This window comes from Salminus brasiliensis, chromosome 6, assembly GCF_030463535.1.
Source record: "Salminus brasiliensis chromosome 6, fSalBra1.hap2, whole genome shotgun sequence".
Lineage (NCBI taxonomy): Eukaryota > Metazoa > Chordata > Actinopteri > Characiformes > Bryconidae > Salminus > Salminus brasiliensis.
Genome location: NC_132883.1, coordinates 10635243 through 10656388, shown reverse-complemented (window position 1 = coordinate 10656388; position 21146 = coordinate 10635243). Strand labels below are relative to the sequence as shown.

Genomic DNA, 21146 nt, shown 5'->3' with positions numbered 1-21146 from the left:
TTGGTATTAACCGAAGTGTGCCAAAAACAAAATCACCCACACCATTACACCACCTCCACCATCCTGGACTGCTGACACAAGGCAGGTTGAATCCATGGATTCATGCTGTAGTTGTTGTTGTTCTGTGTGCAGAAATCAAGTTTCATCACTTTTGGTGGATCTGTCCCTACTGCAGCCTCAGCTTTCTGTTTTTGGCTGACAGGCTTTGAACCTGACACGGCTTCTGCTGTTATACCCCATTCTCCTCAATGACTATATGTCTTTATTGTACCATTATGCTGAAAATCCCTGATATATCAGAAATGATCTGATACCAACAATCCTACAATACTCAAAATCACTGAGATCACATTCCTCCACATTGCACTGCTGCCACACAATTGGATGCTTGCATGAGTCAGTACTTGTACAGGTCCCAATAAATCGCTCCGTTAGTGTATATGTTCATATCAGTTTTCGTCTGTGCTGGTACCAGAAAAATCTGTGTATGCATGTTTGCCTCAGTGAGTGTGTCTTTGAGTGTCTGGGCCCCAAAAGCACCTGTCGTTGTCTGTGAACATGGCTGTCTATGGCGTAACTCTACCACTTTGATCTTTATAGAAGTCAGCCAGCGTCATGCTGCTATGCTTTCTGTTCACTCATGTGAGTCTCATGTGTATCTCTGTGTATGTCTGCATGTGTGTGTGGGAGAGATTCCATAGTTCCAACACTGTTTGTCTCTCTCCTTGTGGTCCTCAATCCCCAATGGCTGGTGAACATAAGTCTGTAACCTACTAGTCCTGTTATAGCCTAGACCAGGGTTCAGTGTGAGTCAAACACTGTAACGATGCATAAGAGGATAGAACGGATTTCACTACTCTACACAATTACACAGCAGAGTGACCAGGTCAAGCTTGTAAAGGCATTACTAATAACCATACAGCTCTCTCTCTCTCTCTCTCTCTCTCTCTCTCTCTCTCTCTCTCTCTCTCTCCCTCTCTCTCTCTCTCTCTCTCTCTGTGGTTTTACAGTACTTTGGTTTTCCTCTATAAAATCCCAACAGCATGGACAGTAAGACTGACCTCCTGCTTCGCAACTCATCCATTGGTTCCGTTTAGTAATGCATTACTCTGGAGCTGTTTTCCGAAAATTCTGAGTATGCCCCCCCCCTCCCACTGTAGCCGTGTAATGTGTGCCAGACCGCTCTTTACCATGTATCTCAGCTGCAATTTGAGGAAACCCGATGAAATCACTGTCCATGCTAACTGATCATATGCAACAAGTAGAGATTAGGTTCAAACTGGCTGAATTTTTCCCTCAACTCTTTAAACCCAAAGCTTTTTTAATGAATTATATATTTATTTAATTACAGGTTCAGTAACTGCTCAGTAATATATATAAATATATATATATTTATATATATATCATTATTATATATTGTTTATGCTGTCATATACATTACATATACACTACATGTCCAAATGTAGACACCCTGTCTAATGAATGCAGTTGTAAGTTGCACCCAGATAAACATAAACTTATTGGCACCATACCTAATGCCAGGCGTGGGCTAGAGGGGTATAAGGGCCCCCCTGCATTGAGCGTGGAGAGTGAAGCTGAGTTCTCTGAACTAATGGTGCTCTATCCAATACTTTTAGGATGAGTTGCGGATGAGGTGGCGTTGTGATCATCCAATCAAATCCTCACAGCAGTACTCCAGAATCTAGTAGACGGTTACTTCCACTTTTTGAATACCCTTGATTTAGGAAGAAGCAATGAATGGGTAAGTGTCCAAATACTTTTGTCCACATAGTGTACATCGTAGCCAAAACAGGAACTTTACAGGAGAAGGAAAAACGTTCAGACAGACAAACAAAAAACAGTCTTTTCAGTCTTAAAAATAAAGCATTGCTTCTTCTCCTTCACCTGAGCATCGTTAAACAACAAAAGGGTGGCGCAGTAGTAAACTAAAGTACAGCGCTCGTTGGTGGCTATTTTATTTCACCAATTAGGTCGAACCGGCTTTGCAACTCTTAAACCAGCAGCTATATAACATGTTAACTGAGGGTGAGGAATTCAAATCTAGGCCCACATACAGGCTTTTAGGTTTAAAATGGTTTAAAGATTTATTTGAAGAGTGTGGTCACATTTTGAACCTTAGACAAAAAAAAGTCTAGGCCCCCACATGGGGAGTAAAATTCATAGCTTATGCCATCCTAATTGTGTAGAATCTATGACATCCTCCACTGGGGCTGGATAGTTATGGGGTCAGACAGTTATGGGGCAACAGAAATTGAATGGGCTTCCTTTTCCCATCCTGCTTCCTGCCACTGACCCCTTACCTGAGGGAGTCGCTGACCTGCGTCCTGAGAACCTGCCTGAGACAGCTGAGGGCTTTGTTTGTGCTCATACGCTGACCAAACTGACCGCTGGTGGTACCGTCCAGAAGACAGGCTTTGCAACACAGCAAACCACACACATACACACATACACACACGGTTAACTGACTATACTTCCTCTCAAGATGCTTAAAGAAAATGCAAGGGGGCCCTCGGCTAATGCTGTGAAAAATGAGTTGTCCTGAAAACACATTACACTTTTGCTCACACACACATGGCCGCAACATGCACCGCTAGAGTGATTAATCACAGAGTGTTTGACCCGGGTCCTTTAGAGAGTGTTTTGACTTAAAGCAGGTCTGCTGCGAAGCACATTTATACAGAGCTATTAGATATGACTTCATTAATAATGGCATCAATTTCAAACAGAATGGCATTTTAACTAATTTACATTCAGACATGATTAACCCATTAAGCTCCAGGTACATTCTTTAGTCACTAAGACTAATTATTTTTAGTAACTACCCTAAAGAAATATGTAAGTTATGTACACTATGTATGTTATTAAGAGACTGGACCCCCTCATAAGGACCCCCTTGTGTCCTTAAAGTTTAACCGAAGTGTGAGGAATGTTAGCAACTGGCCAGCGTCCATTCCCCAGCAGCGTCCGCCCTCAACGTCCCAGAGCCACAGGAATGAAGGAGGGTAGGTGAGGTGTCAGCTTTACGAGTGCAGGCTGGGAAGGGGTGTGTTTAGCGAGGTGTGTTAAAGGGTGGTGAATCTGGGGGATTCCCGTACTCCACTCCAGTGAGAACTTTGCATTCACCATTGCACAAACACACACACATACACATACACACCTGTTCCTCTCATTCAGATGCATTAAACATACTTTATGTCTTCTAATATATGAGCATCTGGCCCATTCCTCTCTCACCCCTCTTTTTTATTTACATATGTTGCTCTCTTTCATTCTCTCCCTCTCTCTCTCTCTCTCTCTCTCTCTCTCTCTCTCTCTCTCTCTCTCTCTCTTTTCCTCTCTCTGTGGAGAGGGAGAGGTAAAACTTGTGGTCAGTTTGCTCCCTGCTGAGCTCAGTAAATAGCTGAATGGCACCAGTGACACGTCTGACTGATAGTGAGTTTATTCAGCTTCACACTTTCAGACCTGACACATTTTAGTCACAATAAACAGCTTTAATGTCTTCCTGCCCTTTTTGTCCATACTGGAGCAATTCACCTTATTTGGGAGTCTGTCCCGTCCACCTTTGTGTTACAATGAAATTTTTTTAATTAAATGATTTACGGTTGCATTGTATAAAGTGAACGCAGTCCGAAGTAGATTACTGCTGAGGACACTGGTCATAAAGATGCTAGCTGTGCTAAACCAAGAATCCAACAACCTATTCAATACTATTTAGAGCTACACAACACAAAAAAACAAAGTGCTGTGGGAAACCATATCCAGAGAAGAAGAGGACCTGCGTCTATGGTTGAAGGTGCTAAATTGAAAACATCCACCCAAACATCCATCCATCAGCTCTTCATTATTTTGGAGAGGAAACTTGGTTATGATGCTCTGGTGAAGCGGATGCATTGGGTCCATGTGAGGCTGTCAGGTAAGACTTTAGCGTAAGAGCTAACCTTATAGCATTGCAAGCACCCCACACGCCCACTTCTTTAGAGCTTCAAAACTGAGCTGTTTCTCTGGGTAAGGATGTTCTGGTGTTGGATGCTCCTCCACTAAATGGTTAGAGCAGACATACAAATGTTTGGGTGGATGTTATAAATTCAACCCTTAATGCAGGTCCTTTTCTTGGAAGGTGGTGAATATAAGTTATATGTTACTCCATATACTGCATAAGTGTTTCTACGAAGATTTCGAAAACTTTTAAGAAGGTAAGTCTTAGGAAGAAATTTCTTCCTAAGAATAGTTGGTGAATGAGGCCCATTATTTGGCTAGGATGCTTTTGGGAATCCCAGCCCTAAAGAGTTCTGATTCAACACACCTGGCTCTAATATTCTGATGCCATAAAAGCCTTAAGTGTATTAGATTAGGATTAGAACAAACTCTGCAGATTAGTAGATCTCCAGGACCCAGGGGATCCCCCCCCAAACACCTGGCTGTAGAAATGGTGCCAATACGTTCATGTTTATTTGCTGTGTTGTATGTTATTAGCAGTACTTTTCCTCAGGGACTAAACAAGCTGTGTGTGTGTGTGTGTGTGTGCATTTGCACAACTGTGTCAGCAATAGGTGCAAGTTAAAGTAGCTGAAACCATTCATTAAAGATGTCCACAAATATCTGGACATTTGGAAGTAGGAATAATTGCAGGATAAAATGACTATATAGCCAAATCATTTATAATACATCAATTGGACGGATAAAAAAAAAGTCATCTTAAAACTGGAACTGGAACATGTTCACTTACATTGATTACTTATTTATTGGTGATTTAAGTCTACTACTCTCATGATTGACAGATTTCCCCTGATAAGTCCTGATCAGAATAGAAGAATTATAGATACAGTAGCTACAAGAAGCTTATCTCTAGCTCTCGTTTCATCTCTCTGCCCATTACCCAAGCAGAGCAGAGCAGTGCTCCTGGATGTTCTTCTGTGATCAGTGAGGTATTTACGATCACTGCTGTCGTTTGCTGGGATCACTGTACCCCCAGTGGGCTTTGACCCCTGACGCTCATATAAACGCTAGTGTAGAAGGCGAGTATCGGACGTCCAAGGGTGTGTGTGTTTAGCGAGGGCCATTGTTGGTGCAGCTGAGGAGACCGTGAGCTGGTGGTTTGAAGTGACACTGTGGCATGTTTGTCAAAGCAGGCCCTCTGTGACATCTTACGAGAGAGAGAGGGAGAAAGAGAGAGAGCGGGAGAGAGAAGCCTGGAAGCCATTTGCCCCCCATGTAGTTGCTCCTCCTCGCTGCTCCTAATCCCTCCTATTTGTTTATGAAAGCTCCTTCTCGTAATGTGTGTGAAATACCTCGGGAATCATGTTGGTCCCTCTTAATATTAAGCCTCTGTAGTAACTGTGTAGTTACAGGTTAATAAATCAGTCAGAAACGGGTGTAACTTCTGTTACAATGTATTTATAGTAACAGGTGGATTATAGTAGTACAAATATATATATATATATATATATACTATAGTATATAGTCGCTTGTGTGGTTATACATGTGTAATAATACAAGGGTTATTCAATCTATACAAACTGCTGCTTTTCTTGTGACAGCTACTGAGATCAGGCACTTAAGCTGTTCTACTGCAATGCATCTATAACAGTAACTACAGCACCAATGGTATATAGTTATATATAGTAAATACATAATATGCAATTGTATAATATGTCTTTAATAATGCACAACTACACAGTTATTAGAGACACTTCATGTAAAGTGGGACCATAATGTTTGTATATCATCTGTTCATTAGAATTGGTCAGCTATAATTGTCCAACCTATGTATTAACCCTTTAAACACCAAGGTCTGTATTCTGATCGAACAATAAGACCAGTATAATAAGAGTTCAAGGGGTTAATTTCTCATTTCCCTCTCCGAAGTCCAATTCTTCTTTTTTCTCTTTCTCTCACTGTCACCCTCTCCATTTCCCCACACAAAAACATGTACACACACTCACACACACACACACACACACACACACACACTCTCATACACACAGGCCTGAACATCTGCCAAGCGTTTATTTACCCAACACTTAACTTTCCCCAGAACTGCAAACAAACCCGCGCCACAGGGGGTCTGCATGTGGTTGGCCTGCTTTAGCTACTGCAGACTCCACAACAACTACATGTAAGCAATGTCAGATGCATTGCCACACACAGTCTCCAGCAATAAATAGCAAAGTTTTGTGTGTAGGCCTTTGAAATAAGCTTTGCTCTGTTGATTTAATCCTATTGCATGCTCATTTTGGATTCCTCTCATCCTTCTTACTATCTGGATGTACTACAGGTTTCTTAAAAATGTACCAAAAATGAAGGCATTAATTATTTTCTGGAATGATGGTACTCCATTCAATACTTTTGGGATGGGTTGGGGAGTTGGGTGGTGATCATTCAACATCCTGACCTCAATAATGCGCTTGTTGCTAAATGCTAATAAACCCCCAAAGCATTGCCCCCAACCCCAGTAAAAACTCTTCCCTGGATAGTAAAGTAGAGCAGGTGTCCCAACACTTTTGTATATATACACTATAGGAATAAAACTATTGGGATACCTGCTCACACACACACACACACAAATTTAATCAAATCACATTTATTGTCACATCACATTACACAGGTGTAAAGGTGAGGGTTCATAGTCCCTCACACACACATAGCTAGCCACATTGAAGTATGGCCTCCACATGGTATGGCTGTATGGCAGCACTCCTCCTCCTCAGAGAAACATTAGTGAAATATTTCACAATGAGTGGACCAACAGAAATGGTCAGAAAGTACAGAAAATAATCCTGTTACATTGGCATAGCTTTGTTTTTAAATTATGGTTCTTCTGTGGTTGAAGTGTTCGTCACTTTTTCCACATTACGGGTCAAAAAATAAATGGCATCCTAAGATTTGGAGATATAAATTTTGGTTTGACGGTAATGGTGTTACAGACCACAAAATTGAGAATAATGGATGAATAAGAACATTACTTGCTTGTTATTTGGGGAAAAAAAACGGTGCAGAATACGAGTCACCATCTCTGTCTAGAATTTTTTTTCTTAGTCCCAAAAAAATAGCCTGCATTAAAACGAGGGGAAAAAGTCATAAAAAGGATGAATGCAGAACGTCAGAGTTTTTCCAGCAGAAACGACCAGAGCCATCTTTCCTGAAGCTCAGCTGCACCAAGATCATCACATGGTGGTGGAGAGAGTATCACTCTGAACACTGTCTCTAGCAGTTGGGATAAGCTTCCGGTCTTCTACTATGGTGCTTCTGGGAGATAAGGCCCAGAGCAGTGGCTCTGGAGCAAGTGCAAGTGTATGAGTGTGTGTCGTAGCTCTACAGAACTGGGCCCTTGATGTTTAAAGAGAATGCGAATGATATTTGCAGTAGCACTGTGGCGGTCCCCAGCCAGAGCAGAGCTGACAGAACCCGCCTGATGGATTTTACACACAGAGACTTCTCTCGGACAGTTATGATGGATGCTGGCAGTCAAGGGAAGGTCTCCTTCAACATGCATGAGCTTTGACCATAAAAGTAAACAGAAAGTATCATAAAGATTCACTACGAGCTCATGTAGTGTACTTAGCAAACACCTTCAAAGAAACTGATGCATTCATTTGAATAATAAAATAATCAAATTATTCACCAAATAACCTTTAACAGGTAATCATATTTGCACACAGCTTTACTGGAACTATAATATTATATAATATGCAATGTGGTTGCAAACCTGTATTTTCTTAAAGGGCCAGTATCATGCAAAATAAATGTTATTATGTTATTAAAAATAATGATTTATTATTATTATTTGTTTAAAACTTGTATGGTTACAATTATGTTCACTTCTTAGTCCATAAGACCCATAAATGAACAACAAGCTGCAAAAACAACCTGTTCCAATTTTGATATATCAGACACAGTACTAAAACAGCTTGATTTATCCATTAATCCATAAACCATCATAAATATTAGAATATAAGATATATGTAGGATATGGGCTCTTTATATCTGTTATATCTGCTCATCTTATAACTTTTTTATTGAATAGTTTTTCAGCTATTTTCATGATTTGGTCAGTAACTAAAATGCAACTGTGTCCATTAATAGGCCTCATTTCAATTAGTTGAGTTGATTGATGGGGAGTAATTACCTCTGCTCATAACTTTGTGGACAAAAGTTTTATTTAGTTTGCAAATTAAATTAAGCACAGCCACCATGAAGGCATGCTAAACCTTTCAACGCAATAAAAAAGCCCTCTACATAATTTTAATTAGGCTCTATAGTGTAGGAATGGGTGACCTGGGTGAATGACTTCATGGCTCAGGCAAACAAGCTGAGAAAGGTTAAAGTTGAAAAGGCAGAGGTCAGGGAGTCAGGGAGTCTACAGTCACTATGAAGTAGACCTACCGAGTACTCAGCTAGCCAGATTACGTCCTTCTCTCTCTCTCTCTCTCTCTCTCTCTCTCTCTCTCTCTCTTTTAGTGCACCGTGCATGAACCTTACAAGCCTGTTTTCCTTATTTTGCCATCTTTGCAATTGCTTTCTTACTGCCACTACACCTGTCAAACCTGCAGTCTTTTCATCCTTATTATGAGAGCAATCCAGACATGTAGTGTTGTGTAGAGACTGCAGTAGAGAGTGCAGTAACACACTCTGTTCCAACACTGCATTTACACAGACAACTGGGTTTTTAAGTTGTACATTTCAAAGCTTTTTTTCAGAATCAGATTATTATTATTATTATTGTAATGTTAAGTATGTTCACACACACAAGGAATTCGTTCCGGCTGTTAGTGTCTCTCTAGTATTAACCACATACAGCTACTCGACATGCAATCTACAGACAAATCTTGCTACCTCCACTGCTACAGACCAACTGTAAGTTGTCAACCAATGACTTGTTTTTACTATTTACATAACGTTTCAGTTTGTAGTTCATTTGTGAGGAAAACATTTGAGGAAATTCACTGCTTACCTTTGTACCATTTCAGGTAATACACTGGACTTGAACTGTTTAAATGGCAATAGAACCTGGGAAACTGTGGGTGTTCTAATACTTTTGACCGGTAGTGTATTACTAGAACGACGTCAATAATGATGACCAATTTAGACTACCATGTTATTCATAACTGGTCTCTGCCCCAGGTGAGGGGGCTTTGGGAAACTAGTGCTGTTCTCATGCTGTTTGCAGCCAGTTCGCCTTGAGATCCTCTGATCAATAAACGTGATCAGTTTGTGTATCGTGTCTGGTTCGCTGGCAGGACAGGTCTACTCCAGCAGACTGCAGTTGAAACTGTACCTAGAGGTGCTGATGTGGTTAAGACATTTGTTAACACGTACATTAGGCCTGAGTGGGCTGGTTCTGGAGCCCCCGCTGCTGGAGGTGTGTGTTTCAACACTCTTTAACCCCCCTCAAATGGTCGGCCAGGCGAAACCCTAAAAATTCACAGCGCCAAACGTCAGCTCGGTGTGCTGTACAAACGGACAGCAAACGGATACCAAACAAGGCTATAAAGAGCACGTGGTCCTTATTCTGCTACATTAAAGTGCACTTGATCCACGTATGCTTTATTTATATTTATATCTAATATGAAATACTAATATATCCATCATATACATATATATATATATATATAAATATATAATTATGATGATAATAACATGTATATTATTTTTATTATTATTATGAATAATAATAATAACAATAATAATGTTAACACAGAAAGAAGTAACAACAACAACAACAACAACAACAATAATAATAATAATAATAATAATAATAATAATAATAATAATTATTATTATTATTATTATCATTGCTGTTGTTAATGTTGAAGAAGTACGACAGAAAAAATGTCCAGTGCTCTAAATATATTCTACAATGATGATGAGGATAATAATAATAATAATAATAATAATAATAATAATAACAATATTATTATATTATTATTATTATTATTATTATTATTATTATTATTATTATTTTGTTGTTGTTAGCGTAGGCAAAATAGAAAAGGAAAAACACTAATATCAATAAAAAATCAGCCTAATAATGGATTATTATTATTATTAGTAGTAGTATATTATTTGTTTTTTATTATTCTGTTGTATTATTATGTTCTACTCAGTGTTTATATGCTTGTTTAATTGATCAAATGAATTCTTTACTTTGTTGATCTCTTTTGTTTGGACTGCTCTCTGTGTCTTGGCTGAACTTATCTTCTGTGGCTCCGCCCCCCAGCCTATAAGAGCCCGCGAGGCTGCAGCTGCTCGCGCCTGCAGTGTCCAGGGATTCAGACCATGTTAATGAGAAGCTGAAGTCCAGCGTGGCCTGCGGGGTCTGCAGCATGTGTCATTAGTGTAAACAGCGCGTGAGCAGCAGCAGCAGCAGCAGCAGCAGCACTACCTCCCCTTCTGGATGCTCGGGATATCTCCAGCGCTGGAGAGACTCACTGTTCCACTGCCCTTCGGAGGACCTGGGTGTTGATGATGGCGTTCGCCATGCTGCGGCCCGTGGCCTCGCACCTGCTCTACCCGGAGCCCAGCGCGCTCTCCGACGACGAGGAGAACCGCAGCGAGAGCGACGGCAGCTCGGACCAGAGCTACGGATGCTGCGCGAGCGTGGACAAGCGACGGCGCGCGGCGCGCAGGCCTGGCACGGGCGGCGTGCTCATCGTCAAGCAGCGCAACGCGGCGAACGCGCGCGAGCGGGACAGGACGCAAAGCGTCAACACGGCCTTCACGGCGCTGCGCACGCTCATCCCCACAGAGCCCGTGGACCGCAAACTGTCCAAAATCGAGACGCTACGTCTCGCGTCTAGCTACATCTCCCACTTGGCCAACGTGCTGCTGACCGGCGACGGCGGTGAGGACGCGCAGCCTTGCCTGAGCGCGGGGTGCCGTGGCGACGGGAGCGGCAAGCAGCCGCGCACCATCTGCACCTTCTGCCTGAGCAACCAGAGGAAAGGGGTAAGCACGCGCAGGCATGCACACGCTGGGTTTGGCGGGATGAAGGGGGTCAGGGAGTGCAGCGTTGGCCGTACAGGCCCCTAACATCTAAAGGATCTAACGTCTTCAGGCTGGGCTGAGGTTAGAACTTTGCAGTGTGGACGGTACCTCTGTATGGATGCAGACGTTTATATTGCCCAGGTTAATACTACACTATTTTACCAGTAACTTTTAAATGACCAAAAGAGGGGGTGTGTTGTGTATTGTGTTTTATGTGGCTGTTAATAATTCAAATATTAATAATAATAATAATAATAATAATAATAATAATGATTTGAGATTGTGAAACTATATAACGGATATACAGTATGTCGTATTTGAGATTATGAGGAAGAGTATAATTAAATTGGTGTGTATTATATATATATATATATATATATATATATATATATATATATATATATATATATAATGTCTAATCTACTTATATACGCTTCCTACTATATTATATTATATAGCTGCATATGCCTTTCCATCAGCGCTGTCACGTGCCCCCCTTCTAACCCCTCCGTGTGTGTCTCTGTGTTGTGTGTTGCAGGTGAAGGATGGTAAAGACTGTCTCCGGATGCGCGGAATAACTTCAGTGCGCGTGAGCCGCCGGTAGCTGCCCGCGAGCCGCGATGTGCCGAACTCAGGGAGCGCGGAGAGGCCAGAACGCGCGCAGGAGCGCGCAGAGCAGAGACTGACTTACAGACTGACACTTACAGGAGCCGTAAGTGATGCGGGACACAGCTCTTTAGGGGGACTCTTTATGATTGTCGTTTTACATTTTTGTTTGTTTGTTTGTTTGTTTGTTTTAAACATGCAGTGCATCAACGTGTTTTTTTCTAAAGAGAATTTATGATTTTTGTACAAAATTGTGTGTGATCACGAGGTTTGTATCTCACTATGATAAAATAAAGTCTATTTTTATCAGATGTTTAACTCCCCCTGCTTTTTTATTTTTTTATATTCACTGTGTGTTGTTTTATGTGCTGCAGCTGCTAAGATCAGTGACAGTGGGAAACAATGATGACTGGGCTTTAGGCCTTATGTCTTATGAAGTGTCCAGCGCACTTCCTGTTAGCTTCTTTAATGTTCCTTATTTATATTTCACCTGTCAGATGCTTCAGAAAAGTCACATGCTCGCTTGCAAGTTTGAAGGGCCTCACTTTGGTCTGCACTTACAGGACTATTTAAGCTTCCACGTTTCTTAGCCCATGCTGTTTTCCTGTCACTTTCTGTACTTTCCAGCGAGCTCAGTTGTGGAATGTAAATAAATAGGGAGGGAAATCATGTGAGACTATAGGTTTTTAGCTTGCTTTACTGATTTTCTGTAGCGGGACAGTGGCTTTGTTCGAGCGTTTTCTGGCTGTAGAAGACGCAGCCTATGGAAATATCATGCACTTATTGCCCCCTTGAGAAGAGCTTTGTTTTTGGTAGTTCAAATGGCTCGAGAATTCTCACAGTGGCTCCAAGACCTAATATACAACTCTTCCCAGACCGAAACAAATGTATTACTGTCAGTTATGGTACATTTTTGTGCCAGGACAGATGATAATAGCTAATACTGTAACTTGGGATTATATTTCTTGCTGTCATCAAGAAACTGAAAAAGGATTTTCACTGACCAGGGCTGGACTAAGTACAACACCTCTGCACTTTACTTAAAAAACGGACTAAAATATGACGAAAACGAAAACTACTAAAATATGACGAAAAAATAGGAGTATTCTCTCTGTAGTTCTAGTTAAAGTATGAATGTACTTGCATTTGTACCTAAATGTATTTAAGTATAAAACTGAAACCCAAAACACACAGAAACCTTGTGTGTACAAGCAGCTGCTTTACAGGAGAAGGGGAAAAATCCTTAACCTTCAGCCTTAACCTTCATTATTTTAGAAGTAATTTAAGAGCATTTCTATTGGTTGATTAATCGTGACATTTTGAGGCGTTTAAATTAGATTTCATTTATTCGAAAATTAAAAAACTGCAAAATATAGAGATACAGGATTTTTGTAAAAGTGATGACATGTTATTATGGTTAATATTTTGATTAACCATGTCTGTTAAGAAAACCTAAGTGTTTGCAGAGTCTACTGTTTATTGTTCTTCAAAATAACCCAAATGCATCTATTCATTTATACATTTTAAATTAGGCTTAGTGGTTACAAATGAATAGAATTACATCATTACAGTGACACTATAGCTCTTTTTGCCTGAAATTTTGTTGATATTTCATACAAATTTAATTCATATGCCACCAGCATTTAAGTGATGTAAATTCAGAGAGTTTTCAGTATAATAACTCGCAAGTAATTCTGTATTTTAAATACAGTATAAGGTGAATACTTCTGCTTTTACTCAAACCCTACTTTACCAACAGCATTTATTTTTTTAACTTTAAATACAGACGTTTTGCACATTTGTCCACTCCTGTCACAAATGTCGGCCTGCCTTGACTCGGAAGAGACTGTTTAGTGGTGCGGGGTTAGTCAGAAGACTCCAGGCTGCTTTTATCTCTTCAATGGTAGCGGGTACAAAGGTGAAAAACAGGAAAGGAACAGTTAGGCTTCCTTTGTATTGGGGCACGAAGATTGGCAGCTCTAAAACCGCCTGCCCACTCCAGCAAAATAGCCATACTGTGTCCTGTTAAGGGCTGAGTATCGAATTTACAGCACAACTAGCTGTTAACTTATAAACCAGAAAGTTATTCTTACTCCCTTCAGTTACTGAGCCTGATGAATTCTTCAGGAATTATCGGGGACTTTAGAGGCTGCAGAGTTTGTACATAAAGACACGGCTCTGTTTTAGCAAGTCCAAATCAGCTCAGATCTTAAGATTCCATCACCATTAACATAAGAGAGTCGACCTTATGTTCCTTGATGTAGATATTTTGATTAGTTTAAGAAGTAAAGCTAAACTCCAAACCTCTGTGTGCATGTGTGTGGTTGTGAGCTCATTCATACAGTATCTGTCTGAATCTCAAAACGTTTAGATACCAATGAAAAAAGCTGTTTTTTTTTTGTTAATATTTGTTTACTCAGAAAAGCCCTAAAACTAATATATACTAATATATATATATATATATATATATATATATATATATATATATATATATATATATATATATATATATAATATATAAAATAGAAAAAATATGAATGCAAGTTAGGTTAGATTTAGGTTTAGTGAGGTTTAAATGTACGTCATTGTGTTGGTGTGTGCAAAGCTGTGCAAAGGAAGTGCAGTCTTAAGTGTACTTATCAACCAAGACCTGCTTTGGTCATTAATGCTTCATTAAGTAAAGTAAGGTGTGCTGCTGGTGAATCTGAACAGATCTGTGCAGTGATTGGGAGCAACCGAGGAGAAATATGGAACCAGCTAAGAGCTACTTGGAAATTTGAGATTTTGGCACTTTTACATGCATCTGTGTTCGTTAAAATGACTCTAATATTATGTGGATTTTTAGAAGCATAAACACACGGATTGTGAAGATAAATGTTTTAAGAAGTTTGCTTAGGTACCTAAGAGCCTGTTTCTTAAACACTGGTCTTAGGACTAATCTTGGACTATATTGCCGCATCAGCAATGAATCACTAATGGACATCCAATTGATCTCTAAACATTTTGCAGCTTTTTACTTGTTTGTATGGACAAATAATTGGGACACCTGCTCATGTACTGTGTGTCTGAAATCAAGGCTTTTAAAAAGAGTTTATCCTGCTTTTGTAACTGTCTCTACTGTCCAGGGAAGGCTATTCAATTTTAGAGCATTGCTGTGAGAATTTGGTGGATTTGATTTCATTCAGAGACAGTAGGGTTAGTGAGGTCAGGATGTTGAACTTCCCAACTCATCCCAGAAGTACTGGATGAAGCACCATCATTCCAGATATCAGAGTTTTACTGCCCCACATCTGCCCTTTCAGTCCACAACTGGAATTATGCATAGTGCCACTAGGTTCATGTTTAACTGCTCCAGACACTTCTATTCCATTGACTAGACAAGCTCTGTGTGTGTGTTTGCATATCTGTGTCAGCACTGGGTGTAACGTAAAATAGCTGAATGCATTCATTAGAAGCAGTGTCCACAAACATTTTGAAATGCTGTGCAGCGCAGTGCAGTTAGCAGTGTGCTGAGCCCGGTGTAGCAATGATAGAGGCACTGTTCTAGGTATTACAAGTCTGTGGAGCATCAACATGATTTTGAAGGTACAAATGCTGCGTAATGTTGCTTTAACTGTATGCTACAGATGCAGCAGATAGAGAATCGGTGGGAAATCAGAATCAGAATTAGATTTATTGGCCAAGTATGTGTATAGTGTCTCTCTAGTGTTAACAATATACAGCTACATATAATTTACAGACAATACACAATACACAATATACAGAAAATCTCTGGAGTATTGCTTTACAACTCCTTTAAAGCCTAACAGTAGCCAGTGTGAGATGCTTCAAGCAGCATGGTAGGTCACGTTTATCACACTGACTCTATAATCTTACGCTGATACTGTGTGTGTGTGTGTGTGTGTTCTCCTCTCTAACAACATGTTCTTATTCCTTCTTGGTTTGGTCTCATTTTTTAATTTTACAGAAGTGCTCTCTCCTTGTTTTGCAAGTGTTCGTGAGGCAGTGGGGGGTCATGAGCTTCAGTGTCAATGACTAGTGTATTTCTGCAAATCTCACGCTCTGACTCGTATTTCTCTGTCTCTCTCTCTCTCTCTCTCTCTCTCTCTCTCTCTCTCTCTCTAGCACTCTCTCGCTCTGTTTTTTGAAGTCTGGGATGGATTAGTCATGGTAAATAGTACCCCTTGGTCAGTGTGGGGACCTTGACACAGCTGTGTGTCTGTGAGCTGTATAAATCACCAGCAGGGTCGGCAGGAGCGAGTGAGGGTGGGAGGGAGAATGAGGGGAAAAAATGGAGGGATGAAGGAAAGGGGGGTATATTACTGCACCCACAGAGAGTGTGAGTTCTTGGTGCAGCTAAGGGGGAAGAGGTCCATAAGAGCAGACTGAGATTAGAGGATCTTGGATGAATGACAAGGTCACCGAACCCCTGAGTTTGATGTCGTTTTAAAAATAGTGGCATCGAAAATAGATTGAGCCCATTTTCAAGACTTTAGGGACACATGAACTCACATTCTACTTTTAGGGTTTACTTTTTATATTACCTTTTTTATATAAATATATATTTCTGTATGGTATCACTTTGTATAAGATCACCTTGTGACATGCTAGAAGCTTTTGGAGTAGGTAAATGCAGATTAAGCCAAATCTTGGACTATAATGCAGTGTGAATAATCAACAATTGTGTATTTTTTTTTTTTAAATAAAGGGCATTTTAATCTGGTTCTGGGAAACCATCTCAAAGAGTGTTGTACAGTACTGTGTATAGTATTTAGCTGAAACATGTACAAAAATCTGTATGAGTTATATCTGTAAGACCAGAAAACCTATTGACTTGAAAAAAAAGTAGAAAGAAGGCCTTGGGAACCTGCTGTGCTTTAAAATCAGCAGGTTTTGTTGTTTGGGCTAGATGCATATAAAGCATTGAGCTGTGGAACAGTGGAACTGTGTTCCCTGGGATGGTGGTGCGCTATCCAATACTTTTGGGATGAGCTGGAGAGTTGGGGATGAGGTTGGGTGGTGATCATGACCTTGATGCAATCAAATCTTTACTGCAATGCAGAAAGGCTTTCCTGGACAGTAGAGACAGTTGCTCCCACAAAAACAGGATACACTTTTTTAATACCCTTAATTCTGGGAGAACCGTCGAATGAGCAGGTGTTGCAATACTTCTGTCCACATAGTGTATATAATATGGTGACATGCAGTCTGGCCTTTTCTACAGTAACTGTTATCCACAGTGACCCTTTAACTCTGGTGACGCAAAGAAAGCACTTTCAGTATCCTGTGACTCATAACACACTCACCGAATTCACCACAGCTTCCCAACAATACCTCCATATACGTAAACCAAGAAGTATTCCAGTATTTCACCTCAATGTCACAGGTTCACCACATGGCTGTACACAGCCAGTCCCAGTATAAGAAAAAAGGCTTCAGGGTCATCCAGAGTAAAGTTTTAGAGAAATAGAAAGCATTTGAGAACTTGAGAAGATCAATAGAAAATGTGTATGACTGTTGGGCTCTAAATATCAGCCATGAAGGCATCTACCTCCTCATAGTTTCTCATGTTCAAATAGAATCTTCCATCTATTTTCTACCTTTAGAACCATACATTATAATACTCATAATTATAATTTACATAACTGCTATCATATCCAAGCTTGTAATTTAACACTTCTAGGGTAATTAGTCTTGTTACATTTGCTAACATCAGCTATCTTTACACTGCATGAACATTTCATGAATGGAAAATATTTTGTATTATATACTGAAAGAATCTCAATTTGTGTCCATTTTTAGTTTTCTACATTGTTTGAACCCTGTAGCTGCTCTGTACACAAGTAATTCTGGATGAATAGACCAATAGAAATGCTCTAAATTACTTGTCTTAGTTTACTTTGACTTGCATTCAGAGTTAAGAACATTTTTGCCTTCTCCTGTAAAGTCTCTATTTTGGAGATACATGTTTTTCATCGGACAGCGATGATATAACCACCTTTTGGTAACACTATACTTAAGGCCTGCTGCGTAACCTTGTCTCTCCATTTTTGTTGTTTTTCACTTTTTATCAAGTTGTAAATCTGTCAGTTTTTTTATATTTACATTGAATCAGAATTTGATGAAAGGACCAATAAAAATGCTCCAGAAATCTTCCCTTGAAATTGAAGACGTTTCTTATCATCTCCTGTTAAGTTGATATTTTAGAGATTTTAGAGGTTTATGGTGTGACAGTGATTATATGCTGTCATGAGTTGCCATGACAAACTATGTATAGGAATATATTATACTATGTATAGGAATATATTATGGTCATGTTGCCACTACCAGCAACTGTCGTGATAGTTTTTATATTAGCTTCATAGCTACTGAACCTTTAAGATGGATATACTGTATGTAAATGCCCTATGTTCTGAATGGCCACCCTGTACTAGAACTCCTACCTTGGCTAAAACACTCCTAATTAGGGTTCTCTTAACTTTCAATGGTAGTCAAATGATTTTATTCCAAGTCATGTTGGATCATTTCCACAAATATTTAACACAATGTAAAAAACAAATGCCAGATTCACATTATGTCAAGTCAGAAACAGCTAAAATGAAAACACTTTTTGAGAGACAGGGATAATATATTCAAATTTGTACATGACAAAAGTAATGAATTGAAGATGAGCTGATTTTGCAGTTTAGTGTCTATATATGAACAGTGTAGTACTCTTTAATAAAGAAAAAAAATCTTTTAAGATGAATTACTCATAATGAGACTGCAGTTTAAGGGGTTAAAACTTCACTGCATTTTTCATACCAGGTTATGGAACAGCAAGTGCAGCTGAATACTTTCACAAACATGGCATTGAGCTGAAGCTCTTATCCAGAGTGACTATGTACATTTGAATCATGTTACACAGGTGAATGTAGCCTTAGGAGACTTGACTGTTGTAGTGTGCTGTGTTTGCCCAGCTGAGGAATCCACTACTCTACATCAACTGCTGAATACCAGTGCAAAACAACACTTCAGCCTGGCCCTGTGATGGCCATCTCAGTAGCACATTTTCATGTATTTTTCATGTATAATTCCCATCCTCTCTGCTTGTGCATGCTGCACAAGTCCTTGAGCACTCATTGCACTGTTTCAGCAATTCCTGATTGGCCTTAAGGGTCAGTTCAGTTCAACTCAATTTAACTTGATGTGTGTTTGGCGCTTTGTCCATTGTCTGCATTTATTCCACATGCATCAGAATGAAAGGAAGGACGTGCAAGGCGGAATCGGCTTAAGTGCAAGACTTTGATGTAACGAAAGGATGTTGAAGACTAATGAGATTTTATTGGCCAATGTTTCTGTGTCCTTAATTTCAGCTCTTCTATAGAGTAAACACGGTACACGCATTAGTCACCACGATGACCTCTGCCGGCTAAGGGCAACTGAGCTGCTTCTATATCTGCGTCTGTCTGCGGTTCAACAAAACATCTGCTTGTCCAACTTGATTTTAATTTAAATTAATAACAGCCTGAAAACATCTGCAGTAGGCAAGGCATTTTTATCATTAACCATTCTATTTTTTGGGTGAAATCCTGCTGTGTAAAATAGTTCCCTGGCCAAATCATGTCCACAGATCACGTCCACAATCAACATTTATTTAGGTAAAAACATGCATAATGTTCCATTTATTTCCTTTGGCCTGGACTGAAAGTGTTTACTGAAGCTGAAATCTGCCTGTCCTGCAGATGTAATCACTAATTTAACCTCATATGTTGACCAAGGCTCTTACTTGCTATGATTCACAAACAGATTTATAGCCACATTTAGAAATATGTAACATGGGAAGGCCAAAGTTTTATGAATGATGTCCCAAGAAAGAAAGCAGTCTGTTTTGAATAAAGCCTAAATCACACACTTTGACATTCGTAGCGAACACACTATGTCCTAACTGATTTTATTGTATCCAAGATGTTATTAGAAGCACACTATCTGCTCTCACCCACTCCCATTTGTTTATTAACTACTGAACAGTTGCCTAGTTACGCATGTCTCGAGGGAGAGCTCTTACAGGAAAAGGGGTTCAGCCAGGTTGGACAAACACACACACACACACACACACACACATTTTTATAAAAATTTGTGTATTATGTATTTGTAAGTACCTCCATATTATAACACCCAATATATATATACATTTATATATATGTGTGTGTGTGTCTGTGTGTGTGTACCATATTGAAATAGCATCTATCTATCTATCTATCTATCTATCTATCTATCTCTCTCTCTCTCTCTCTCTCTCTCTCTCATGAGTCATGGGATGCTTACATCTGCATTATAAACCATTTCCAGACAATGTGTGCTTTGTGGCATAGCACACTGTCCTGCTAAAGGAAGCCACTGCCATCAGGCAATATCATTGCTATGAAGGGGTACACATGGTCCACAATCATGTTTAAGTAAGTGTCATGTCAAATTGACATTCATATGAATGCCTACACTGCCTAGAAGGTTCTTAGCAGGTTTTCTCCAAAGGCTTTTCTACCTCCTACAGTGCATCCTGTGGAGACATTCTTCCCTTCACCCATGCTGTATGCCACTGCTCAATGCCACTGGATGCAACACAACCCCAAAACACTGCCATGCTTCACAGTTGGCAAGGCGTATTTTTTTGTGAAATGCAGTTCATTTTTTCACCTTTGCTGATTGTTGCCAAAGAGTTTTATTTAGCCATTGACTTCATCAGTTCACAATACATGTTTCCAAAACTTGTCTAGCCTTTCTAGATGTTAGGCTTTGTGGTCTTTGCTGGCTTTGTGAGCTCTTTTATGAGAATTATGTTTGTGCAAGTAATGCTGCACAATGGAATAGTGCACCGCCTTCTTGACTCAGCTATTCATTCATGCAAGTCATGGCAGTAATAGGTGGGGTTCATTTGCCTGTTTTACCAGCAGTTTACTCTGAGAATGTGCTTGGTCTTCCAGAGCTTATCTTAACCTCAACAGATCCTCTGGACTGCCATTCAGCCTGAACTGTATAGAAACCACACATTGAAAACACTTCTAATAGTCTTCATCTGCCTTATGAGCAATAATTCCATTTTCTATACAATTTGAGAGACAATTTAGTAGGCATTTGTGTACTAACATGAGTGTTAGATGAGTGTAGATGAGTGGTGAGTGTTAGTACAAGGTTTGAAGGGTCAGAGAATTTATTAAGCTTGAAATTTTGAACAAAAACAAGTATGCACACACACACACACACACACACTGTTTGGACCTGTTTTGCGCCTGTCGGACCCTAACCAGACTTTACAGTAAATGGTTGAGGAACAACTCAGGAAAAACTCCCTGGTGCTCAAGTGTGCATGGAAACTCCATTATTATTCAATGGAGATACTGAGGGTCTTCTCTCTCTCTCTCTCTGTCTCATGTTTGTGTGGGTGAGTGTTGGTGCATGTGAGTGTGTGTGTGTGTGTGGGTGTACTGCTGGCCCAGGCATCCGATCTGAGATGGCTCCCTGAGGCTTCTGTTCTGCAGGAAGACGTCTGAGACACG

At 39.9% G+C, this 21146-nt stretch overlaps 1 protein-coding gene across 1 annotated transcript; it reads left to right on the top strand.

The window, feature by feature from the left end:
* The first annotated feature begins 10286 nt into the window (after nucleotides 1–10286).
* Nucleotides 10287–11921, top strand: tcf15 (transcription factor 15). Its single transcript, XM_072680863.1, has 2 exons — nucleotides 10287–10965; nucleotides 11543–11921. The coding sequence occupies exons 1-2, from the start codon at nucleotides 10483–10485 to the stop codon at nucleotides 11606–11608; spliced, it is 549 nt and encodes a 182-aa protein (XP_072536964.1). The 5' UTR covers nucleotides 10287–10482; the 3' UTR covers nucleotides 11609–11921.
* Nucleotides 11922–21146: the final 9225 nt, after the last annotated feature.